Here is a 21,736-nt window from a genome sequence, read left to right on the forward strand (position 1 = left end):
CTGGCGTACAGATTGCTCCCCAAGAAAACAATGAGGCATTTAAATGTACTTCTAAGGACCTGTTAGAAATGTGGTTTATAACATGAGGGGAGGAATTTTTTTTACTTCTTTTCCAGGCTGGGCCTCATCCCTGTGGACTTTGGAATAAAGATCTGCAGATGAGAGAGCACATGTCTTCTGAATACTTTCTAAGAATACTGTGATGGCCTCTGTTAAACTGTTTATATTTGAGTAATTTTTTGGCCTACTTAAATTCAAGTGTGCTAATATCGAGTAACAAATAGTATTGGATTAAGATTTAAGATTTTTGTGTCCAGTAAATGATTTCTTTAGTGCCAGGTGGGGTCTCTGTAGGGTGGAAATAATTAGCACCAGATCTTGCTGAAGGTGTTGAGTAAAAGTGCAAAGACTTTGCAGTTTTCAACTATAGAGTCAGGTTGTTGAGTATTTTCTCCCGTTAATCTGATCTACTTTTATTTATTCTTCTTAGAGACCTGTCTTGAGATTGATACTTCAGTATGAGTTAATAATGTAAAAGAAGATTTAATTATCCTGGCTTTGTTTTTTTTTTCTTTTCTTTTTTGGGACTTCCTTCCTTCTCTGACCCCTCTCCATACTGTGTGTCTAAGGGTCAGAAGTGTCGGTGCTGGAGAGGGAGTTGGGAAGGAAGGTTTATTCTGATTTACAGTGCTAATGATCCTTACTCTGGTCATTCCTAGGTCTACTGGAAAAGAGTTTGCTTTAAAGATTATAGACAAGGCCAAGTGCTGTGGAAAGGTACAGTATGTGCAACTGCTACATAGAAAGAATGTGTGGGTTCACGGAGAGGGAGGTGTTTACGTGAGGACCTGAGGCCTTTGTGGAGGGAGATGGCCAGTCAGTAACAGCAAGGGAAGTAATAGTGTTCACCCTGCTGTTTCCCAGCAACTTAACTCTAAAACTATAAAAAACATAAAATGCTCTTTTCTGGGAGATTCCTCATCTCAAATCCAGCAACATTTAAAAGGCTAGAACTGAGGGCCATTAAATGTTACCTACTTTCATGCTAAGAGTTGGCCTTCCAGCTTCAGGAAGCTGGCAGAAAATAAGGTTCCCATACCAGAGACAAAAGGCTTCATTACTCACACAAGGCAGGCAGCCTGCTTGTTCTGGCTCCCAGGTGCTGCCCAGGGCCCAGTCGGATGCTATATTCATGGGATGGTATTAGGCCGGAGGAGCCCCAAGCTTGAACACCTCTAGTCTTATGAGGCATCTGCTGGAAAACCCACCCAGGCTATTTGCCAGAGGAAAGCCTTGGTTTCCTTATCAAGGCCAGGAAGGATCTGGCCTTGTTCCTCTTGTGTTCTCAGGGCATTTGCTACATAGATGCATGAAGTGAATCCTTCAGGCACAATAGCCCATTTCTCTCTATCCTGCTCTGACTGCGGTAGGAAGGATTGACTGATAACAGTAACTAGGCAGACGCTGCCAGCCTGTGGTGGTCCCTCTGTGGTAGCTACAGGAAAAGCCTGTGGAGCTGTAGTCTAACAGCAGGTGGAGCTGCTGATACAAGTCTGAAATAAGCTGTGGGCTCAAGTACACAATAGATTTTGAAGACTTAGTGCTTAAAAAAAAAAGTACCTCAATAATGTTTTCTATGTTACTACACGGTAGAATATTTTAGGTATTATGGACTCTTACAGTTTTAAGTTATTTTTTTCCTGTTTGTCATATTTCTTAGTGTTTCTTAGAATTATGCTTTTGAATTGTAATCCTGTTGGAAAGTTAGTCTAGGGCCAGAGTGTATAAAGTCAGTCCTGCCTTTACTTCTTGCAGTGTGACCTGGACAAATGTTTAAGTTGTCTGTGCCTCCATTTGTTCTTCCTCTGAATATGTTGACTGATAGTGTGTACGACACAAGGCAGTGGTTGGTGGGGTCGGGGAATGGAAAACACGTACAAAGCACCAGTGTGTGTAGAAAGAACGGACATGTGTTACTGTCAACATTGTTAGCATGCCAGAAGACTTTGGAATTTATAATTGTAGGGTGATGTTGTAGTACTGACTTTACATTGTGAAATTGCTAAAAACAAAGCAAAAACAAAAAAACAAAACTCCTAGATTTAGTGGGCATTTATGAAGCTATGTAATATCAACTGAAAATTTAAAATAGGGTTAAGGAAGTTTTAGAAAAATCTTCTACCTAGGAGACAAATTTTTCATTATTACCTTCACTTGTAATTTTCAACAAAATAAAGGTGGAAGATGGCCCTTTTCTGCATGTTTACTTCTGTCTGATTTTACGTGCTTTTGCGTATTCTTTAAACACTTTAATGTTCATTTTCTTTATGTGTATGTGTATATGTTGTGTTATATGTATGTGTTTTGTAAAGTGTGTTTATTTACATGTATGTGTGTGTATGTGTACATATTCCAAGGACAACTTGCTTAAGTCAGTCTTCTTCCATTATTTGGGTCCCAGGAACCAAACTCAGGTCTTGCGTTGGGCAGCAAGCACTTTTACCCACTGAGCCATCTCTTGCTGGTCCTCTTTGTTTACAGTTCTAATGGCTTTATTAATCATCATATGTAATTATATGTAGCTGTTCGTCTTTCCATTTTTGAGGCAATTAAGCACAGTGTGTCATGATATAGCCCCTGTTCTATAAGACTATTACATTTTCTTTAAAAATATTAAGGATATGGTTAAGATGTAAGCAGCTATTTTCATTGTTAAAGATAATTGCATGCAAGAATTTAATCTGATACAGCGACTGCCTAGACACATGGGAATAGGCCACATCTCATTACTGAATGTGGTTCTATTTTTGCAGCTCACGATTTTATGCTTCTCTGAATTTTTACATTTTGCATATTTGACCAATAAATTCCATATCAACACTGTATAAAATTATAATTAAAAAATTTTATGCTGCACATAAGTTGATTTTTTTTCCACTGTGAAATTATGTTTTTAATAAAATTAGCATAATTTGTTTAAAAAATTTTAGGGGATCATCTAGCCACTATTATGGGGAACATTGGTCTCCTCTGCTTTGTGAGTTTTAGGCAGAAAACTTGTGTGTTGAAAATAATCACCAGTTTGGGAATATAGGGACTTTTCATAGTCGTGACTCAAAACACTTACACCAGCTGGGCAGAGGAGGAAGCAGAGATTTGGGTTAAATAGTTTTCTGCAGATCAACAGAGGCAAAGTCCTGACTTGAATTTGGGGGCAGCCTGTACTTTGGCCAATCTGCCATGCATCTCTGTGTCTCAATTGGGGAAATACCTCATTATTTCTTGTCTTCTGCTTCTCCTTCTAATATACATGAACATCATTAGATTAAATTATTCACTCACTTGAATGTTGGTGTGTGTCCTCTGTGTAAGTCACAAGGCTGGGAGTAGGTACCTCACTGCAAGACTAATAACAATTCTTCTGAGTATGATGTGAGCTCCAGGAACGCTTACAGAAGAGGAATTGATATCCAGTGAGGATGCCATGGAGTGAGATGCATCTGAGGAGAATGGAGAGAGGGCTCAGTGGGTTCAAGTGTCTCCTGCTGATATCTCGGTGGAGACCTCCAATTTCCGCGCACCGTGCCCCTATGTCTGTGTTCGGCGTGCTGGCACCCAGTTTGCGAGATTCGGGCAAGGGGCAGGAGGTTAAAAAACACAAATACTCACACAGACAGACAGAGAGACAACGACATGGGCCATCCTTGAATTCCCCAAGAATGCCCCCTTTATTGTGTTCAGGGGCAGATTATATAGAGATAGCCACGCCCCAGCCAAACCCACCAGAAACCACTCTCCTGCCATCAGGAACTCCTGAAGGTCTTGTGCTCAGAGCAGCTGTAGGCACTCAGACCAGGGGATTACAAGAAATTCAGGATCTGGGGTCTCACTGCTCCCAATAGTCTCCCATGCAGCCTGAGGTCCTAAGTTCAATGCCCAGAAGCCGTGAAAGGGCAGGTCATGTAGCTCATGCATCTGCAGTCCCAGTGTTCCTAAAGGGAGATGGGAGCAGAGACAAGAGACTCTCTGGAAGTTCATGGCCAGCTAGCCTGGCACACAGAGCAGAGACCTTTTCTCAAACGAGGTGAAGGTGATGATGCCTGAAGTTGTCCTCTGACTCCCACGTGAGTGCTGTGGCCTGTACACACCTTCTGCATCCACACATACATACCCATCGTATTGATATACAGAAGAAACATTTGCGCTGGTCTTGGAATTGTGGCACGATTTCAGCAGGCCAAGATGAAAGGAAAACCTGCCCGGTGGTCAGAAGGGACTGAACGAAGGCCCAGAGGCTCAGAGTGCACTGGGTTCCTGTAAGCAGATCTTTGAAGCCCTGCCTTGTGACACGATTGACAGACTTAGAAGGCTTTGGTATCGTGTTAGGATTCATCCTCTTCTGTCTTAAGATCCCCTCATCCTAAATGAGCATTGACTGAATCTCCACAGTAAAGAAGCCCTGAATTGTTCTCTCCTTACCTTATAGATGCTTTGCATTCATTATTTGCATATTATGAACCCAGATAGGACATAAACCCAAAAGTATATTATGCTAGTTTTGAGCTGTTGGAGTACATCAACAGGAATTATCCTCTCATGGTTCTGGCTGCTAGAAATCAGGAATCTGCACTTTCTCTGAGGCTCCTGGGGAGAATGTGCTTCTGGCCTCTGAACACGTTGTGGTGACTGACAGTCTTGGGCTTTTACTGCTGCTCCTACATCTGTGTGAATTCTCCTTCCTCTTTCTTAGAAGGCTGCTGTGACTCATCTGGGTTAGTCTGTTTAATCCAGGGCTGTCTTTACATTTTTGAATGTCTTTTCTAAATATGGTAATATTTATAAAACCTGAGGTTTAGGACTTGATGCATTTGAGTGGCTACTGTTTTAATTCCACTACAAATTCATATGCCAGAAACCACACACAGTGATTTGAACACACTGTCCTTCCTGGTATTATCCTTGGTATATTATCCTCATCAGTCTAGCTGTGAGCTGTGAAGCCACTGGTGGGTGATGTTTGGGGTGCGTTTCTAACTATGCTGTTTGCTGGAAAGTGAGGTGCACACCTCTAGGATGTTTAAGTTTGGGTACTCCAGACCAGCCCACAAACAGAAGACCGTAGCAGGAGAGCTATGGTTGTTGGAAGTGTGTGGGGGAGGGTGGTGGCAGCCCAGGAGAGTGTCACTTAGCTCAAGGGCAGGGGGAGGCTCCTCACAGGCAAATGAGTATTGTCAGCCTGGTTCACATGGTACTTGTGTTCTAAGCAGAGAGGATTTGAAAAAATCATATTATGGAGAACAGAGTCAAATCTGCTGTGGATTGCACAGGCACTGGGGAGAGAAAATCGCATAGCTTTATATTAGTACTTTGTTTAGCTTTCCATGGTAGGTTTAAAAGGATTGTTTCTTTATAGACAGGAACAGAAAGCCATGGAGAAACAGAGGAACAACTTCTACATCCCAAGAGCAATATTTACTCTGTGCTTAGAAAGGACTGTTGTCAAGAACGGGCAATAAGTTCATATGGCTTATATAAGGATAACTTATATGGAGGATGTCCCAATACTCGCTCAGTGTTTGAACTTAGCACTGCCAGTAGCCTTCTAACACGGCCGAGAGAGGTTCCACAGTGGACTGTCTGAGTGCCTTTTGTTGAAAATAATAGTCATTTGGGGAAGGGGTCTCAGCATGTGATAGTGTATTTTGACTCTTCATACAAAGAGCTTCCTGACATGGACTGCTTTACATTTAAAAATTGGCGTCCTAAACCGCCCCTGAACATGAGTTTATAGACCATCCTAACAATGGAGGAAATGGGCAGGAGGAAATGGCAGGGTTGGGGATGGAAGCCAAGATTTATTTAGTTTTAAAATAAGCCTATTTTACTTTAGTGGTGATTACTGCTCCTGTCTTTGCTTGGTGTAGAGTGAGTCAAATTCCCACCATCACTTTTCCATCTGAAACCTTCACTTGAGGGTACAGAAAAGGTGTGGAGGGTCTTCCGTATCTTCATTGTGTGACCTCTGTGGCTGCTCTCCGGGGTTGGGGGTCCCAGTGTTCTTGCTGTTAATAGTAAGCTCTCCCCAACCGCCCAGCCATGGCTTGTTAGGATTTGAGACTTAGTACTTTTCCAAGGAGATTTGGAGTGTTGAGTTCTACACCACTCCAAAAGCCTTCCCAGTCCTCTTCCATGAAAAGAGTACAGAGTTTTTCTCCTCATATAAAGTTGGTGTGGCTCTTCATCTCCATTGAAGATATGGTGCTACTGTTTGTTCCTATCTTTTCAACAAAATAATTTCTTTATTTTTATAGCTGTTATTTTCACTTTGAAAAGTTCCAGCTTTAAAATTTCACTCAGGGGTTCCCTTTTAAAAGTGGTGATGCCCAGTACAAGAGATGTGGACATGAATACCAGGCTTTACATCCCCAACTCCAAGGACTGAAATAAAGATAAATGTCAGGATGTTACACAAGAGCTTTGCTTCGTGCCTGACAACTAGCGAGTCATTTTCTGGTTGATTTTTCGATTTGGCATTTGCTGTCCTTTGCCGACGCATATCCCGCCCGTGACTTCTTGGATAGGCATAGTACATTCAGTGCTCAAGAATATCAACCCAGCATGCGCAGGAGTTTGCAGTAGATTTTGTTCTCTGCATGGCATTTGTTCATTTCTTATAATTTATTCCTCCAGCTATTGTCAGGAGGTATTTGAATTAGAGTAAAAACATAAACACATGTATGCACCAAAGATATAGGAAAACCAGACATGGTGTCTGAAACTAGGTATAAAGTGCCAAGTCAGAACACCAGATCTGGCTTTGAGAGTCATGGTAAAGGGCAAATCTAGCAATACACACGCCGGAACACACACACATATACTCCCCTTTGTAGATGTGCATATGCATGCATTTAGATGATAAATGATAATCTATCTTCTATATAGAAGTCTCATTTCAGCATTTAGAATGTTGAAGAGAGCAGTCTGCAAATTTTATTGAGCGTTTTCTAAATTCAAATGGATTTGTCACTGAAGTTTGTGAGGGATCCACACATGCAGCATGTAGAACAGAATGGTCACTGTGTAACTTGTGGATAATTTCTTAATTCTGTAAGTGAGCATTTTACTACAGAGCAGTTCTCGTCGACATCACTCAGCATGAGCAACACTGAGGTAGTGTTTTCACGGCAGAGCCGGTTACAGTTAAAATGAGCTGTGTGGCCCGGCGCCTTCCAGATTTCTGAAATACGAAGTGTAAGGAACACCCATCTGGTGAATGACTTCATACCCGCTCATAGGAGAAGAAAGCTTATTTTTCATGAATTTTAGCATAAAATTAAAATTTATATGGATCACAGGGAAACATTTTAACCTTAGAGCTTTTGTGCCAAATTTTCTAATATGCCTAGTCATTATTTTTGCATGGAATACTGAAATTAGAAAGTGGTTCTGGTCTTGCTGACTTTGAGAAGGCACAGTGCCGTGTGGACTCTGTGTTTAGTGTCATTGCTTAGAATGGAGTCATACACTGTATGTGTCAATTCGGTAACAATGAGCCCTTCTGGGCACATTCAGATGGCAGTTTCTTGAGGGTCTTGGCAAAGAGATACCCTTTAGTGGCCTGTCCTATCCCTGGGGAAACTAAGTTAGCAGGTTTGGTTGTCCTGTGTCAAGAGACATGTTACTGTTGGTGTCAGAAATGAAGACTGTGGTCTAGTGTCCTTCAGGCTCTGGGGCAAAGCTGAAGGTTCTGTTGTTTCTGATGTCTGTCTCTATGTCCTTTGTCTGACAGGAGCATCTGATTGAGAATGAAGTGTCAATACTGCGCAGGGTGAAGCACCCCAACATCATCATGTTGGTCGAAGAGATGGAAACGCCAACTGAGCTCTTTCTAGTGATGGAACTCGTCAAAGTAAGATTGGCATCAAATCTCAGGGCTTGAACTAGTCAAAGTATCCTACAGCCTCTTACCTGTTATCCAGACACATCTGTTTCATGGCCCTTCCTTCACCTACTCTAAACTGATGTGACCCCTTCTTATCTCATTGGACTGAACTGTTGGCATTTCTCTACACCTCCTTTTCTGTCCTACAGGGTGGAGATCTCTTTGATGCAATTACTTCTTCAACCAAGTACACAGAGAGAGATGGCAGTGCCATGGTGTACAACCTGGCGAATGCCCTCAGGTACCTGCATGGCCTCAGTATCGTACACAGAGACATCAAGCCTGAGAACCTTCTGGTGAGTTCAGAATCTCTGCTGTTTCTTTTTCAACTCAGGCTTCTGCCCTTTTAAAATGATCTCCATGCTATGAAAACCATCACACATGAAAAATGACATTAGAGTGTAAACCAATATCACAGTAATGAACAGTGCACTGGAGGGAAACAATAAAAATCAGCAAGTTCAAACTGACTGGGGTGTTTTGAATGCACCCATAAAATCCTAATGGGTTTTTTGAATGTGTGCATTTTTTTCCAGACATTAGAAAATACATTTTCATTTATTTTTGATTCATGTTATGATAATGGAATATATGACATAATTAATGTGTAAAGAGAAAAGTTTTTGGATTTGTAAGTCCTGTAGACTGGAGGTCATAATCCTTCTCTCCCTAACATCTTGAACAGTGCCAAGCAGGTGCACTAGATGTATGGAGTAATACCTGGTGGTGACTCTCAGTTACTCAGCTAGCCAGAAGTTGAATAAAAATTATTAGCTGGGCGGTGGTGGCGCACGCCTTTAATCCCAGCACTCGGGAGGCAGAGGCAGGCGGATCTCTGTGAGTTCGAGACCAGCCTGGTCTACAAGAGCTAGTTCCAGGATAGACTTCAAAGCTACAGAGAAACCCTGTCTCGAAAAAAAAAAAAAAAAAAAAAAAAAAAAAAAAAAAAAAAAAAAAAAAAAAAAAAAAAAAAAAACTATATTATGACTAACCTCAGGCACCACACAAATGATGGTTAAAAGGGATATGTTGCAATCACCCCAAGGACTTCTTTTTTTCCTTTTAAAATTTAAAAATATTTATTTTTGCTAACCCAGACTGTCAATTTCTCATTTGGTAATGCCATCCATTCATCTCTTGTTCATCTGGAAGACTAAGTAGCCCTCTTCCCTCCCTTGCCCTCTTTTCAGGAAACGGTTAATTTCCCATCAGTCATGTTTCCGTTTTGTTTACGTTTCTGCAACAGAACAGCTATGACTGCTCAGTGGTTGTTCCTCCCCACTCAGTAGCTAGGCAGCAGGAGCTGCAAACAGTCCTCTGTGGTTGGCTGGCACCCCAGTCCTCTGCGGGGACTTCTAGACAGGTGCAGAGGGTGCCTATTGACCTGCAGACCAGTCTGCCACCTCGGGCTGAACCCCAGTGAGGTCAGGAGTTGGCACAGCCCATTTGTCTCGGCGCTCCTCCTCGGTCACAACCTCTCGACCGCTGCCTTCCTTCCCTTTCAAGCTCTTCAGGACTTCGGTCAGGCATGCCCTTGCCCAGATGCTCTTGGGACATGGTAACTTCCCGTACTGTCACCTAGCACCACAGTAGTCCCACAGAGTGGTCTCCTCTGTGGTGTGAGGCAGCAGCATCTCCATAGCGTGGGCATCTGTTACACAAAGCACGGCAGGCAGATGGGCATACGATTGTAAGAGAGGCCAGCGATCAGCTCCGGATCATGACTCCTCCAGGCTGCCTGGATCTGGTTAGCAAAGGACCCAGGCACGATGTAGCTAACAGTAGAAGTGCTCTGGTAGCAGCAGGAAATGCCAGCACAGTCTGCCAGCTAGCTTTCCTGTGGGAGATGACTCTGATCTTCACAGGATTTCCCATGGCTGAACTGCGGCAGAAGCTGTCCCAAGTCCTCTTTAGTTTGACATAACACCACCACATTTCTTCTGTAGCCTTGCAGTGCACCTGGAAATCAGGATTACTGTCACTGACATACACTCCAGCTGCAAGGAATTTAGGGACATTTTCCTCATCCATTTTCAGGACAATTTTCCCTTTACAAGGAAAACTAAGAACAATGCTATATGGACCCCTCCCTGATATCACAAAAAAAGGCAGAATTCTTTTCTTACTGGCTTCTGCCTTGAGGTATTTACATAGGTTTAGCACCCACAAAACCCTGATGTGAAATTAGTAAGCATTAAAAAAATGTACTTTGAAAGTTAGGCATGGTGGCACATATCTGTAATATAGTGAGTTTGAGGCCAGCCTGGACTGCCAAGTGAGATTCTGTCTCAAAAACAAAAGAGACTTTCTGTGTGCAAACATGTCACCATGCAGAAAATTCCATACCATGAGATGTCATTTCATACACAAAATAATGTAAAATACGGGGCTGGAGAGATGGCCCAGAGGTTAAGAGCATTGCCTGCTCTTCCAAAGGTCCTGAGTTCAATTCCCAGCAACCACATGGTGGCTCACAGCCATCTGTAATGAGGTCTGGTGCCCTCTTCCGGCCTGCCGGCATACACACAGACAGAATATTGTATACATAATAAATAAATAAATCTTAAAAAAAAAAACAAAATACTGCATGAATTTATTATCTTCCAGCTGTGTTTTTAAAGTATGTGTAAAACATAACTGAATTTTGTTGTTGGTGTTGGGGCCTATCCCCTAGATCCTCAGTAGGTTACACTCGAGGATCTGACACATTGCTTCTGAGCGTTAGTGTTTAAGAGATTGTGATGTGCAATGTTTTCAAGGCTGATCCTGACCTCTGAATTCTGGCATTGAGATCACCCTGTCTTGGCTTCCTGAGAGGCCAGGACTGTAGGTGTGAGTACCTCCATCATTGGTCCCAGACATTTCTGTGTGTCCAGGGTGCTAAGGATTTAACCCTAGGCCTGGCTTATGCTAGAAAGCACTCTTTCACAGAGCTATGCCAAAGCCACTCATTCTCAAAATTCGAATACTGCCTCAAGGTATTCAGTGTGTGGATAATGTGTAACACTGATGTATCTAACCTCTGTCTCAGAGATAATCAGGAAATCTGATTAGAGTCTTTCTTCTGCTCTAAATGTGTTTTTTCCTCCTAAATGTACATTAGGGGCCTGGTGGTGCCCACAGGGGACGGTGGTGGTTAGAGCTAATGGTTGATGTAGCCAGGCTGTGGGGTCAGATTCCAGAAATGGTAACATACACATGTCTGAGCAGCATGCATGTCAGCATGGAAGACCGAATCACGTGTATCTTAGACTTAGCCAGCAGGTTGGCATTGGCCCGAGGAGAAGGTGTCATTGAGGCACTAAAGGTAAATGCCCGCGTGTCTCTTGCTCTCTTCCTCTCTGAGAACTAATTCAGTTCTTAAGCAGCAGGGCATCTGACACCTGATTTGCATCCCGTTCTCTGGCAGCACTGTCGTAACTTAGAGCCCTGCCAAGGCAGATGTATGAGTCGTGTGTCAGGGAGCATGGAGGTGGCTGTTAGTGCTATGAGTTACAGCCCAGGGGTGCCCTGCCATAGTTAACTGTGGGAGACTAGTGATAAATTCAGGGTTTCCAGGAGTTCTGGGAACGGGAGAGAAGAGGTGTGGTTTCTCATTGTTGATGTCCTTCTAAATCATTGCGCTGGCATTTTATTTAGAGAGCATAAGGGATTCACTTTGGATGCGGGACCTGCATTTCTCACATTTTTTTAGCTTTGCACTCTGCCAGCCATTTGACAGAGCAGCTCTCAGTGTGAGCTGGGCCACTGAGCATGGCAGGGCTGGGGTTTCACAGTTGTTTAAATTCATTCAAACTCTGCCTGGGTTTTGGCAATGCTTACATACAGAACCCATTGCATGGTGGTTTCGTGTGACGATGAGGATCCTGGCTGCAAAGCCTGCTTGGTAGCTTAAGTTGAGTTCCACCTGCCTCAGTTTCCTTGTCTGGAAAATGCAGGTAGCAGTTCTTTTTCTGTTTGGCCAGTGTGGCCCCATTCCAGGTCTAATGGTGTGCTTGAGAGAATATTTAAATCCGCGAAGTTCCTGAGGCTATCGGTAACTGCCAGGAAGCTTCAGGACCTGGTATTCTTCATTTGTCTCTTTGTGACAGTCATTTCCCCTCCCTCTCTCCTTCCCTTCCAGGCCATGTGCAGGCTAGGCAGGCTCTCCACCTCTGAGCTCTACCCCAGCTCTACAGTCAAATTTATAAAGCAGTGTCTCTTTGCCATATAGATACACAGTACTGTTTAATTTTCCTTATAGAGTTGAAGAGAATCTCCTGCTAAGATTGAAAGGCTATTAATATTTTATGCATTGGGAGGAGATGATTCAGATAAATCACTGTTATTTCTCACTTCTCTGTCCAAGTCATACTTTATTTTCATGTTTAACCATGAGTACCACTTGTCCAGACAGCTCGGCAGATATAGGCTACTCACTCCTTTTCTGTCTGTATGTGTCTGACTCTGAGTTCTGTGGGGGATGTGGAAATGTGGCTTCTGGGACTGTCTGACAACAACCTCCCAGCACCCCTAGATGTTTCTAAATGGAGTATTTAAAATGAATTGTAAAAATAAAATAACAGTGACATTAGTGGAAGTTTGACTCATGATATAGACATTTAGGAAATCATGCTTATAAATATTCTTATCACTACAGTTTCTAAGGGAATTTGGTTCTAATGTTTTGGTTTCAGTAAATGCACCATAAATCCTAACTCCAATTATATTAGATTGTTCTCATTAATGTTTACATTAAACACTCTGGGCGGAAAGCTGTCCTATGTGGTGTGACTAAGAATCTCGACTCTGTGGCTTCAAGCTAGATCATTTATATATTAGAGTATGTTTCTGCTGTGTTGGGTTCACACAGAGGGATAAATACTTCAGAGGGGCTCAAAATCATTACGGTTACTCCTTTGACTCTCTAAAGTCATGAAGATGTGCATGAGCTGTGTGCCAACACGAAATATACATCCATAGCATGGGAGAAACTGTTTGTCCCAAAGGAAGAAGTGCTCTGTAGCAGAGGAAGCCAAGCAGGAAAGGGAGGTGGGCCATCAGGGGCCTTCAGAATGCCTGTAAGGCTTAGACAACATGTCTGTTGATGACTACCTAAGCCAGTCCGCTCAGTGGATGCTTCTCTTAACTGCTATGTTGAGGAAACAACACTTTCTAAATATCTCCCCTTCCAGAGTTTATAGTGGTTGAAATGAAAGTCTACTTCAGTAGTAAAACACAAGGAAAAACACGTAGTCTAAAAAATATAAGAATGAGACTTACATATTGATTTGACCTGTGCAGTTATTTTTTTGTTGAAATTTTGTTCTTTCGAATGGACATATAAGGGACAGCATACCCTGATCAGCTTTGGATTATACAGCCAATCCCAAGTTGACTGTGTACATGCCCACTGACTTCTGAAACTGGCTACTTGTAATATTTCTGGGCTTTTATATCTTAAGGAAGGTTTGCTTAACTATAAGGTAAATCTTTCTCAACTATGTGGCCATTGTAAGCACATGGATATGTCTACAAGTATAAGAAATATCAAGAAGGAAGTTAAAGTAATTCAGTACTGCTCAAAGCGAGCCCTGTTAAGGCTGGGCCATTGGAGTTCATGTACAGTTTTAACTTTGAAAAACTATATAATATGATCAATAACTCTCATAGTAAGTATTTATTGAAAATAATATTAGCTACATGTCATTTTATTATGAGTATGTACCATAATTTATTTAACTACCAGTCTATTAGCCGATTGGTTGACTCTGTGTTTAAAAATTATAAACGCATTAAGAGATATGTATAATGTTTGGATCTTTCTGTTCCCTTTCTTTTTTTTTTTTTTTTTTTTTTTAAACATTTTTTTTAAGATTTATTTATTTATTATGTATACAACATTCTGCCTCGATGTATGCCTGCACGCCAGAGGAGGGCGCCAGATCTCAGTATAGATGGTTGTGAGCCACCATGTGGTTGCTGGGACTTGAACTCAGGACCTCTGGAAGAGCAGTCAGTGCTCTTAACCTCTGAGCCATCTCTCCAGCCCTCTGTTCCCTTTCAATAGATTCTTGGTTGTAGATTTATTGGGTAAAGTTCCTGTTTTTCTGTTCCCTTTGAATAGATTCTTAGTTGTAAGTTTATTGGACTAAGTTCCTGTTTAGATTCATGCTGATTTCGATTCCAAAGTGCATTTTCTTTTTAAGCTTCTGAGTTTTTTTCAAACAATATTTATATTTTAGGTTCAGGGTTTATCTGTGGTAGGGCTACTGTTAGCATAACTAGACAACTGAGTTCAACCCTCACCACCACACATGGAGCCAAAACAGAGCACATAATAAATACTCCTGTTTCACCCGCTGCCCAGAAAACAAGTCAGCAGCCTCTGAAGAAACGTGCAAGCCTCTTAAACAAACGCCCCTTCTTTGTCCACTCCAGTATTTTAAGAACGACATTAAGCACTAAATGCAGGTCAGTTCCTTTCCTGCTGGCTTTGGGGCCTTGTCTTGCCACATCAGCAGCCCTTAGTACCTGGCTGCTTCTGTAAGCAAGTGCAGGGTTTGTCAGAATCTGCAAAGACAGAAAATAGCATTGTTCCAATTTCACACAGTTGAATAAAAATCTCTGAAGAGATATTCCGACCCTTTAAATCTGTGGTACTCTTACCAGAAGAACTTTCTTCAGGTGTCACCTGCCTCGTTCCAAGGTCCCTCTCACAGGTGTTATGGGGGAAAAGTGATTGTTGGCTTGTTTTTGATTCAGGTGTGTGAATATCCGGATGGGACCAAGTCTTTGAAACTGGGAGACTTTGGACTGGCAACAGTGGTTGAAGGCCCTTTGTACACAGTGTGTGGCACACCGACTTACGTGGCACCAGAAATCATTGCTGAAACGGGGTGAGATTCTGTTGGTCTTGGGTCACACATAAGTTGTCCTTGCTGCTTTGTGCTCAGTGTGTCCTGTGAAAAAAGCCTGGGAAGCAGAGAGACATGTGACATAAACCATGACCTTAACGTTAAGAATAGCTTGTTCTTATCTGGCCAAGAGCCCTAGGTCTGTTCTTCTGTCCTGTGGTCAGTGTCGGGGTGGGGGACAGTGGTCACTGATTGTGGTTAGATTGAGAGGAAACAGATGGCTTTTTCAGAGGACAGCTCCTCTGTGACAGTAGCAGACGCCGTACCTCAGCAGTGTGGCACGTGCTCAGAAGATCTGCCGTTACACACTCTACCTCATTGTTTTCCAGTTATGGCCTGAAGGTGGATGTTTGGGCAGCTGGTGTGATTACATACATACTTCTCTGTGGATTCCCACCATTCCGGAGGTAATTATATTTGAATTATAAATTCTCAGACACTTAACTCCTGGCAGAAAGGACTGTAAGCTTGTGAATAAAATTCACAAATAAAATTCACAGCTGAAAATGATATAAATAAATACACCTTTTACTGTTTATCTTAATTAGTAGCCTACTAATGCAAACTCATGTTTTTTCTTTGGTGTTTTGGGGTGTGTGTGTGTGTGTGTGTGTGTGTATTTAAATATATATGGAAATTGTGATTGAACACAGGGATCATGCCTGCATACTCTGCCTCTGAGCTGTTCCTAGCCTAACCATACTTCAAATATGAGGTCTTTGTTTAGCGTGTGAACCTCTGAGTTCTTTGGCTGCTCTTCATGAAGTCTATACCTAACACAGACTCTAGACTTTGCAGCTTCTCGTTATAAAGAAGGGTACAATTAAAGAATCCAGAATCATACAGGTGTCCTTCTTCAAGTCCTTGGTGTATGTATTTTACTTAATTTGAGAGCAGTGTTTTAAACTACTTGATTTTTCTATAAAATTTCTAAAGCACTCAACTTGCTTCTTGCGAAACCAGAAACTCTTTATGGTAGTTCTAGTCACACACGTAGCATTTATTACCTGAGAAATAGAGTTACAGAAACCTCGGCATCAGCTGGCCTGGAAACAGACAGCTGACGCTTGGCAGCTACTTGCTGACCTGGTGGGAACAGAGGTGAATACAGGCATGCTTCAGGCTGGCTAGCCCAGTCATCAGTCCAGGGCTGAGCCAGCCACATTGGCTGCTTCTCTTTCTTTTTTTTTTTTTTTTTTTTTTTTTTTTTTTTTTTTTTTTTTATAGATTTTTATTTATTTATTATGTATACAACATTCTGCCTCCATGTATGCCCGCACGCCAGAAGAGGACACCAGATCTCATTACAGATGGTTGTAAGCCACCATGTGGTTGCTGGGAATTGAACTCATGACCTCTGGAAGAGCAGCCAGTGCTCTTAACCACTGAGTCATCTCTCCAGCCCCCGCTGCTTCTCTTTCGATGTGTTTCAACACCTGCTCGGGCAGTTCGGGGCTTTGAAGCAGAGCTACATCTACTAGTGTAGGGTTGCTTTTCTGTCCTTCATTTGTGCCCCCACTTCACTGCATCTGCTGAGTAGCTACCTCGGGTGAGCCAGGTGATGGCAGAAATGCACGAGCGTCGTCCTCGATGCTGTGGCGGTTTTAGTCCATTTCAGCTGCCGTAAGGAACTTCCACAAACTGTGCGGCTTATTGACAGTGGAAGCTTATTCTCACAATGCTGGAGGCCTGGAGGTTCAAGACCAAAGCACCAGCAGGCTTGGTGTCTGGTAAGGACCTACCTCCTGATCCGTGTGCAGACATCTTTGTGCAAATTCACACAGCAGAAGGGAAAGGATGATCTCTAGGAACTTCTTACTGTCTTACCGTTTTTGTAAATGATGTTGTGGTTAGAGTTCAAGGCTTCAGGCTGGGCAAGCACTCTACCCCTGAACTATATTCTCTCTAGGGACCTTCACAGGGACACTACAGTTGTTTACATGAAGGCTTCTGCCCTCACTACTCTGGCTGTGTCCCCAAAACCCACCCCCTAATGCCGTCCAAGTGAGGATTAGGTTTCCCATTAGGAGTTTTGAGGCATACGCCATAGAGTTTAAGTGTTGTATTGGGTCAGCAAATAAAAATAGTTTATCCTATCTCTCCTATCATTTGTCAAGAAAACTTCCTGGAAAAAAAAAGTTTAAATTTTTTTCTTTAAATTCTCACATCTTCAGGTTGAGTTGAACAGTGGTTTAATTGATAATTGCTGTGAGCAGACCACACAGAAATGTTAGTCTACTTTTGGAGCGCTGGTATAGAGACATGGAGCACAGAATAATGACTGAACCAAATGATTGATATCCTTGGCTGACTGATTCAGTGCTAGCTAAGCATAGAATAAATGTGAAGAAATTAACTAAAGGACTCCATTATGTAAGGCAGAAATGAGGGGAGCTAGTCAAATGTAGAAGGATGGTGTGTTTTGCTAACGTGTTATATCTGGACCAGTTAACATGGAGTTCCTCTTCACGATTTTTTTATTCAAATTGATATTAAAGAAACGGGATTTGAGGGAATCAGAATTAGGGAACGTATGCTTACAACTCCCTCTAGTGTTTATAGTTTCTGATGCAGCCAGGGAGAGTTGTATTTTTATTGTTGTGGAAGTGGGTCCGAGTTGCATGTCACTATCACTGGTGGGCAGCAGCAGCTTTGTGAGCCGGAGAGGTGAGTTGGGCTCATTAGGACAGCCCACTGCGTTCTGAAGGGGCCACCTAGTGTCCAAACACCCCTAGGTATCTCACTTCTATGTTTCAAGAAAATGTTTTTCCTCTCCGCTGGTGAGATCATCTGTGACATGAGACACTTCTAGAAGCATCTTCAAAGCACAGCCATAAGGCAGATTTCACAACATACTATTATATAAAAAATATATGGAAAATTAAGTATGTAGCGGCTTAAGTGATTATTGTCTAGCATGGATAGCATAATCTTGTGTATCTAGGGCTGACGAAGGAGCTCACTTGGTAGAGGGCTTTGTAACACATGAAGCCCTTGGTGCAATCCCCAGCACTACATAAAACCCAGGACAACAGTGCATGCCTATAATCCCAGCACACAGGACATGGAATCAAGGAAGATACTAAGTTCAAAGCCATCCTTGACTATGTAGCAAGTTTAAAGCCATGCTGGGCTACATGAAATACTGCCTCAAAAATAATAATAAATACAAATACAACAACTATATACATATATCTATATATAAAAGTCCTTTAAATAAGCACTTCGGAGTGCTTTCTTTGTTTATACAAAGTGTGCCTTTAACTGAAAGCTTTTGAACTGAATTGTTACCTGGAATTCACTCTTTCAGTGTGGTGTCTCCCAAGTGCTTCCCTTGGATATAACAGGCAGTGGTGTCATGAGACAGATCTAGCTATTGTTCTAGGTACCACCCTAAGTGATCTGTTTTTAAGGACTCCATGCTTTGTGCCCTTTGAGAAGGTAGAAACCGAACCCTAAAAGCATGGCAGAGAAATTCTAAGAAATTTGCACTTTTTCCAGGTGATTCCTGACTTGTCCTCCTGAATTTTAATTTTAATCCTAACAGCATATTCTAAGTTTTCTGTTGGGGCCTGTGGTGAACCAAGAAAGCCAAGCATGCTTCCTGTTTCTAGTCCTGTCTTCACCACATGTGGGGACACCCCACATCCAAAATCTTTCCCTCCAGTTCTCACTGGCACCTTCCATCTGCTGTTGAGTGCCATGCATTCATTAGACACCGTGTACGTCTTTGCAGAAGGGCCAAGCAGCACGGGTTGAAAGACGCCCACTTGAGAGCATCCAGGATGCTTTGCCTTGACTGAGAAAGCCTAACTAGCATCTCTGAGTATGTTTTCTCTGAGACCGAGCACAAAGAAAGTTGAATTGTGGTGTGGAACAAATTAATGTCATTTTTAAAATCTAGATTCTGAAATCCATCTGATTTTCAATAATCTCGGTTTTTTAGTGAATAAGTGGGAAAAGAAAGGTTTAGTAGAGGCTGCTTTTTTACTGTTAGAGGCATGAGCAATGATAAAACTGCCATCCTTTCCCAAGGGTTTCCATTATTTGTAATTTCTGGCTTTTATTGTAATGTGTGTGTGTGTGTGTATGTGTATAGAGATCTCCTTTATATACATATATACATACATAAACACACACACACATACACATACACACACACACACACACACAGTTTTTCTTCCAGAGATGGGCTCTGGCTATGTTACTTTGGTTGATCTTGAACCTCTGGGCTCAAGTGATAATATTGCTTCAGCTCTCCAAGTATCTGGTACTGCGGGGAAAGCCCCAACACCTGGCTTTCATTTTAATCATTTATATGCACACTTTGTGGGGCATTGAGTACACAGCCATTTGCACCATCCACTGCTGGAACTTCTCCATCTTTTTAAACTGAAACTTGGCTTGAGTCATTTTCTGTGTCTCTGGTTCCCAGGCCTAGGAAGGGTCCTTTGGCTCATTGTCTAAAAGGAAAAATCTGTTGTCACCGTGCAGCTATGATACACAGCTGAGCAATGAGACGCCCAAGCCAAGTGCCTCGACTTCTTCCTGATGCTCAGACTCTTAGTGACCCTATTCTTTTTTCTATTTCCTTTTCACTAGTGAGAACAACCTCCAGGAAGATCTCTTCGACCAGATCTTGGCTGGGAAACTGGAGTTTCCAGCCCCCTACTGGGACAACATTACCGATTCCGCCAAGGTACCGTATAGGGCTCTTCCTGTGTACACTGCAGGGCCTTGCATGTGGGCTGAGCAGCCCCGGCTTGGGGCTCCAGAAACTTGACTTTTAATGTGTGGTCTTTTGTAAGTTTGATCTACAGTATATATAGTCTCTGAAGTCCCTAACTATATTGCTCTTCTAATCTCTATAAACATTCATGCCTTTTTTAAAAGAACTGTATCTTGGGCATTCATCAGAATGTGAGAATGAATTAATAAGTTAAGTGATGAATGGGAAAATATTGAAATATTCTACTGTGGAGTGAAGATAAAGACCGAAGTCTTAAGAGAGCCAATCTTAGTTCCTGCAGATTCAAGGGAGACTTCTCTTGTACTGTGCTATGTCTCATATCACTCAAAGTGTGGGGAGTTGGCTCCGTGTTCCAGTGGCTGAGCTGCTTTGTTAGCTTTTGATTCTGTATTTATGCTGGAATTACCCTCTTTCTCCTCTGTGGTCTTCTTCCCCTTCCCTTTCCTCCCCTTTCTCCCCTTTCCAGGAATTAATTAGTCAAATGCTTCAGGTAAATGTTGAAGCTCGCTGCACTGCGGGAGAAATTCTGAGTCACCCCTGGGTGTCTGTAAGTACCCACATTCCAGGGAATGAATAAATTTGTGTTCTATGGTCAGCATGCTTCCTTGCCATGTGTTTTGCATGGACATAGATGAGCATTTAAATTCTATAGCAGATAAAATGTCTATTTTAATGATTAAGCAGCATGGGAGAAGGTAATTGGTACCAGAGCCCTCCATATGCTCAGGGAGTAACCTGGTAGCCTGTCCCTTGCTGGACCTGTTTACTCTATAAGTGATGGAGATGGCCATGATGTTCTTTCTAATCTTTCCATGGCTTCTTTCTAGTTGTGGGGTTTATGTTTTCCCCAGAGGTGAACATGTTTCAGACTGTGATATCTGTGTCCTCATGGCTTGCAGTCTTCCTGTGGTCTGGAAGGAGAGACAGTCTCTTCCAGAAGTGGCAGAGAAGATGTGGTGCTGATCACATGTCCCCTCTAGGCAAACATGGTGAACTGAACTTGAGGGCAACTTGAGTATCACTGTATACCTCCTCCATCCTGCACTGTTTCCCTGGGCTGAGTGAGAGGTAGAGGAGATGCCATACCTCTTTGTGAGAACTACGCTATAAACTGAAGGATGTTTGTGTTGGGGATTGAGCTTGAGCCTTGGGCATGTAGCATGGTCTCTGTCACTTTTTTTTTAACTTAAGAAATGGGTCGGGGCTGGAGAGATGGCTCAGTGGTTAAGAGCATTGCCTGCTCTTCCAAAGGTCCTGAGTTCAATTCCCAGCAACCACATGGTGGCTTACAACCATCTGTAATGAGGTCTGGTGCCCTCTTCTGGCCTGCAGACATACACACAGACAGAGTATTTTATACATAATAAATAAATAAATATTTTTTTTTAAAAAAGAAATGGGTCAAACATTAGGCTCAAGGCACATTCCCTCTTCAGCCTGCCATGTAACCGGAGCTACAGCAAGGCATTTAATCAAATTCTTGGTTAAAATGATACACTGCTAATTTTTATATTTCCGTGGGACGACTTGTGTTAGATTTGCAATGGAAGAAGAATGCCTTCGTTTGCTTAAGTGGAGACTGCTTCAGAGGTCTGAAGGCTTGAGGTGCATTGCCACTGTGGAGTAACAGTACAGGATTTTGTGTGTCTCTGACACACTGAGGATGGAGTCCAAGGTCTCATGCTCTTCCTCAGCTCTGTACAGGGGCAACAATTACTTTTGAAAGAACTGAACTCCTATTCTCACTAAGAGGAGCCTGTTCAGGAAGACAGCCTTAGGTTAATGGTGGGAGGAGGATGGTAGCTGTTGAACAGTTGAAATGTTAAGGATCCAGCGTCAACTGTATTTGGGTTTTCCCCCTCTGTAGGATGACGCATCCCAGGAGAATAATATGCAAGCTGAGGTTACAGGTAAACTAAAACAGCACTTTAATAATGCGCTCCCCAAACAGAACAGCACCACCACGGGGGTCTCTGTTATCATGGTAAGTGGGACGCAGAGCTTTCCCCGGGGAGTTGGGGGCATCTGGCCTGGCTGCTCAGCTGGAGTTGTCATCTGAGCTAGATAGTCGGGGTTCCGCTCATGGAAGCTGGTGTCTTCCATGTTCCTGTTTCCATGGGAGGATGGACTGGCATGCGAAGGGTGCTT

At 42.6% G+C, this 21,736-nt stretch overlaps 1 protein-coding gene across 5 annotated transcripts in view; it reads left to right on the top strand.

Annotated features, from left to right (window-relative positions):
* Positions 1-21,736, top strand: part of Dclk2 (doublecortin like kinase 2) — a 122,190-nt gene that overhangs the window by 93,987 nt on the left and 6,467 nt on the right. For 4 of the 5 annotated variants that reach the window (XR_005287369.2, XR_005287370.2, XM_038347314.2 and 1 more), the window contains exons 8-15: positions 720-777; positions 7,790-7,909; positions 8,092-8,238; positions 14,687-14,820; positions 15,168-15,245; positions 19,441-19,537; positions 20,055-20,135; positions 21,456-21,572. Coding sequence is in view for 3 of the 5 variants with exons in the window: in XM_038347314.2 (XP_038203242.1) it covers positions 720-777; positions 7,790-7,909; positions 8,092-8,238; positions 14,687-14,820; positions 15,168-15,245; positions 19,441-19,537; positions 20,055-20,135; positions 21,456-21,572 (832 nt within the window). In the remaining 2 variants the exon portion in view is untranslated. The remainder of the gene's footprint in view (positions 1-719; positions 778-7,789; positions 7,910-8,091; positions 8,239-14,686; positions 14,821-15,167; positions 15,246-19,440; positions 19,538-20,054; positions 20,136-21,455; positions 21,573-21,736) is intronic. The other variant, XM_038347312.2, reaches the window with a different exon arrangement.

The sequence above is a fragment of the Arvicola amphibius genome, chromosome 11 (assembly GCF_903992535.2).
Source record: "Arvicola amphibius chromosome 11, mArvAmp1.2, whole genome shotgun sequence".
Taxonomy (NCBI): domain Eukaryota; kingdom Metazoa; phylum Chordata; class Mammalia; order Rodentia; family Cricetidae; genus Arvicola; species Arvicola amphibius.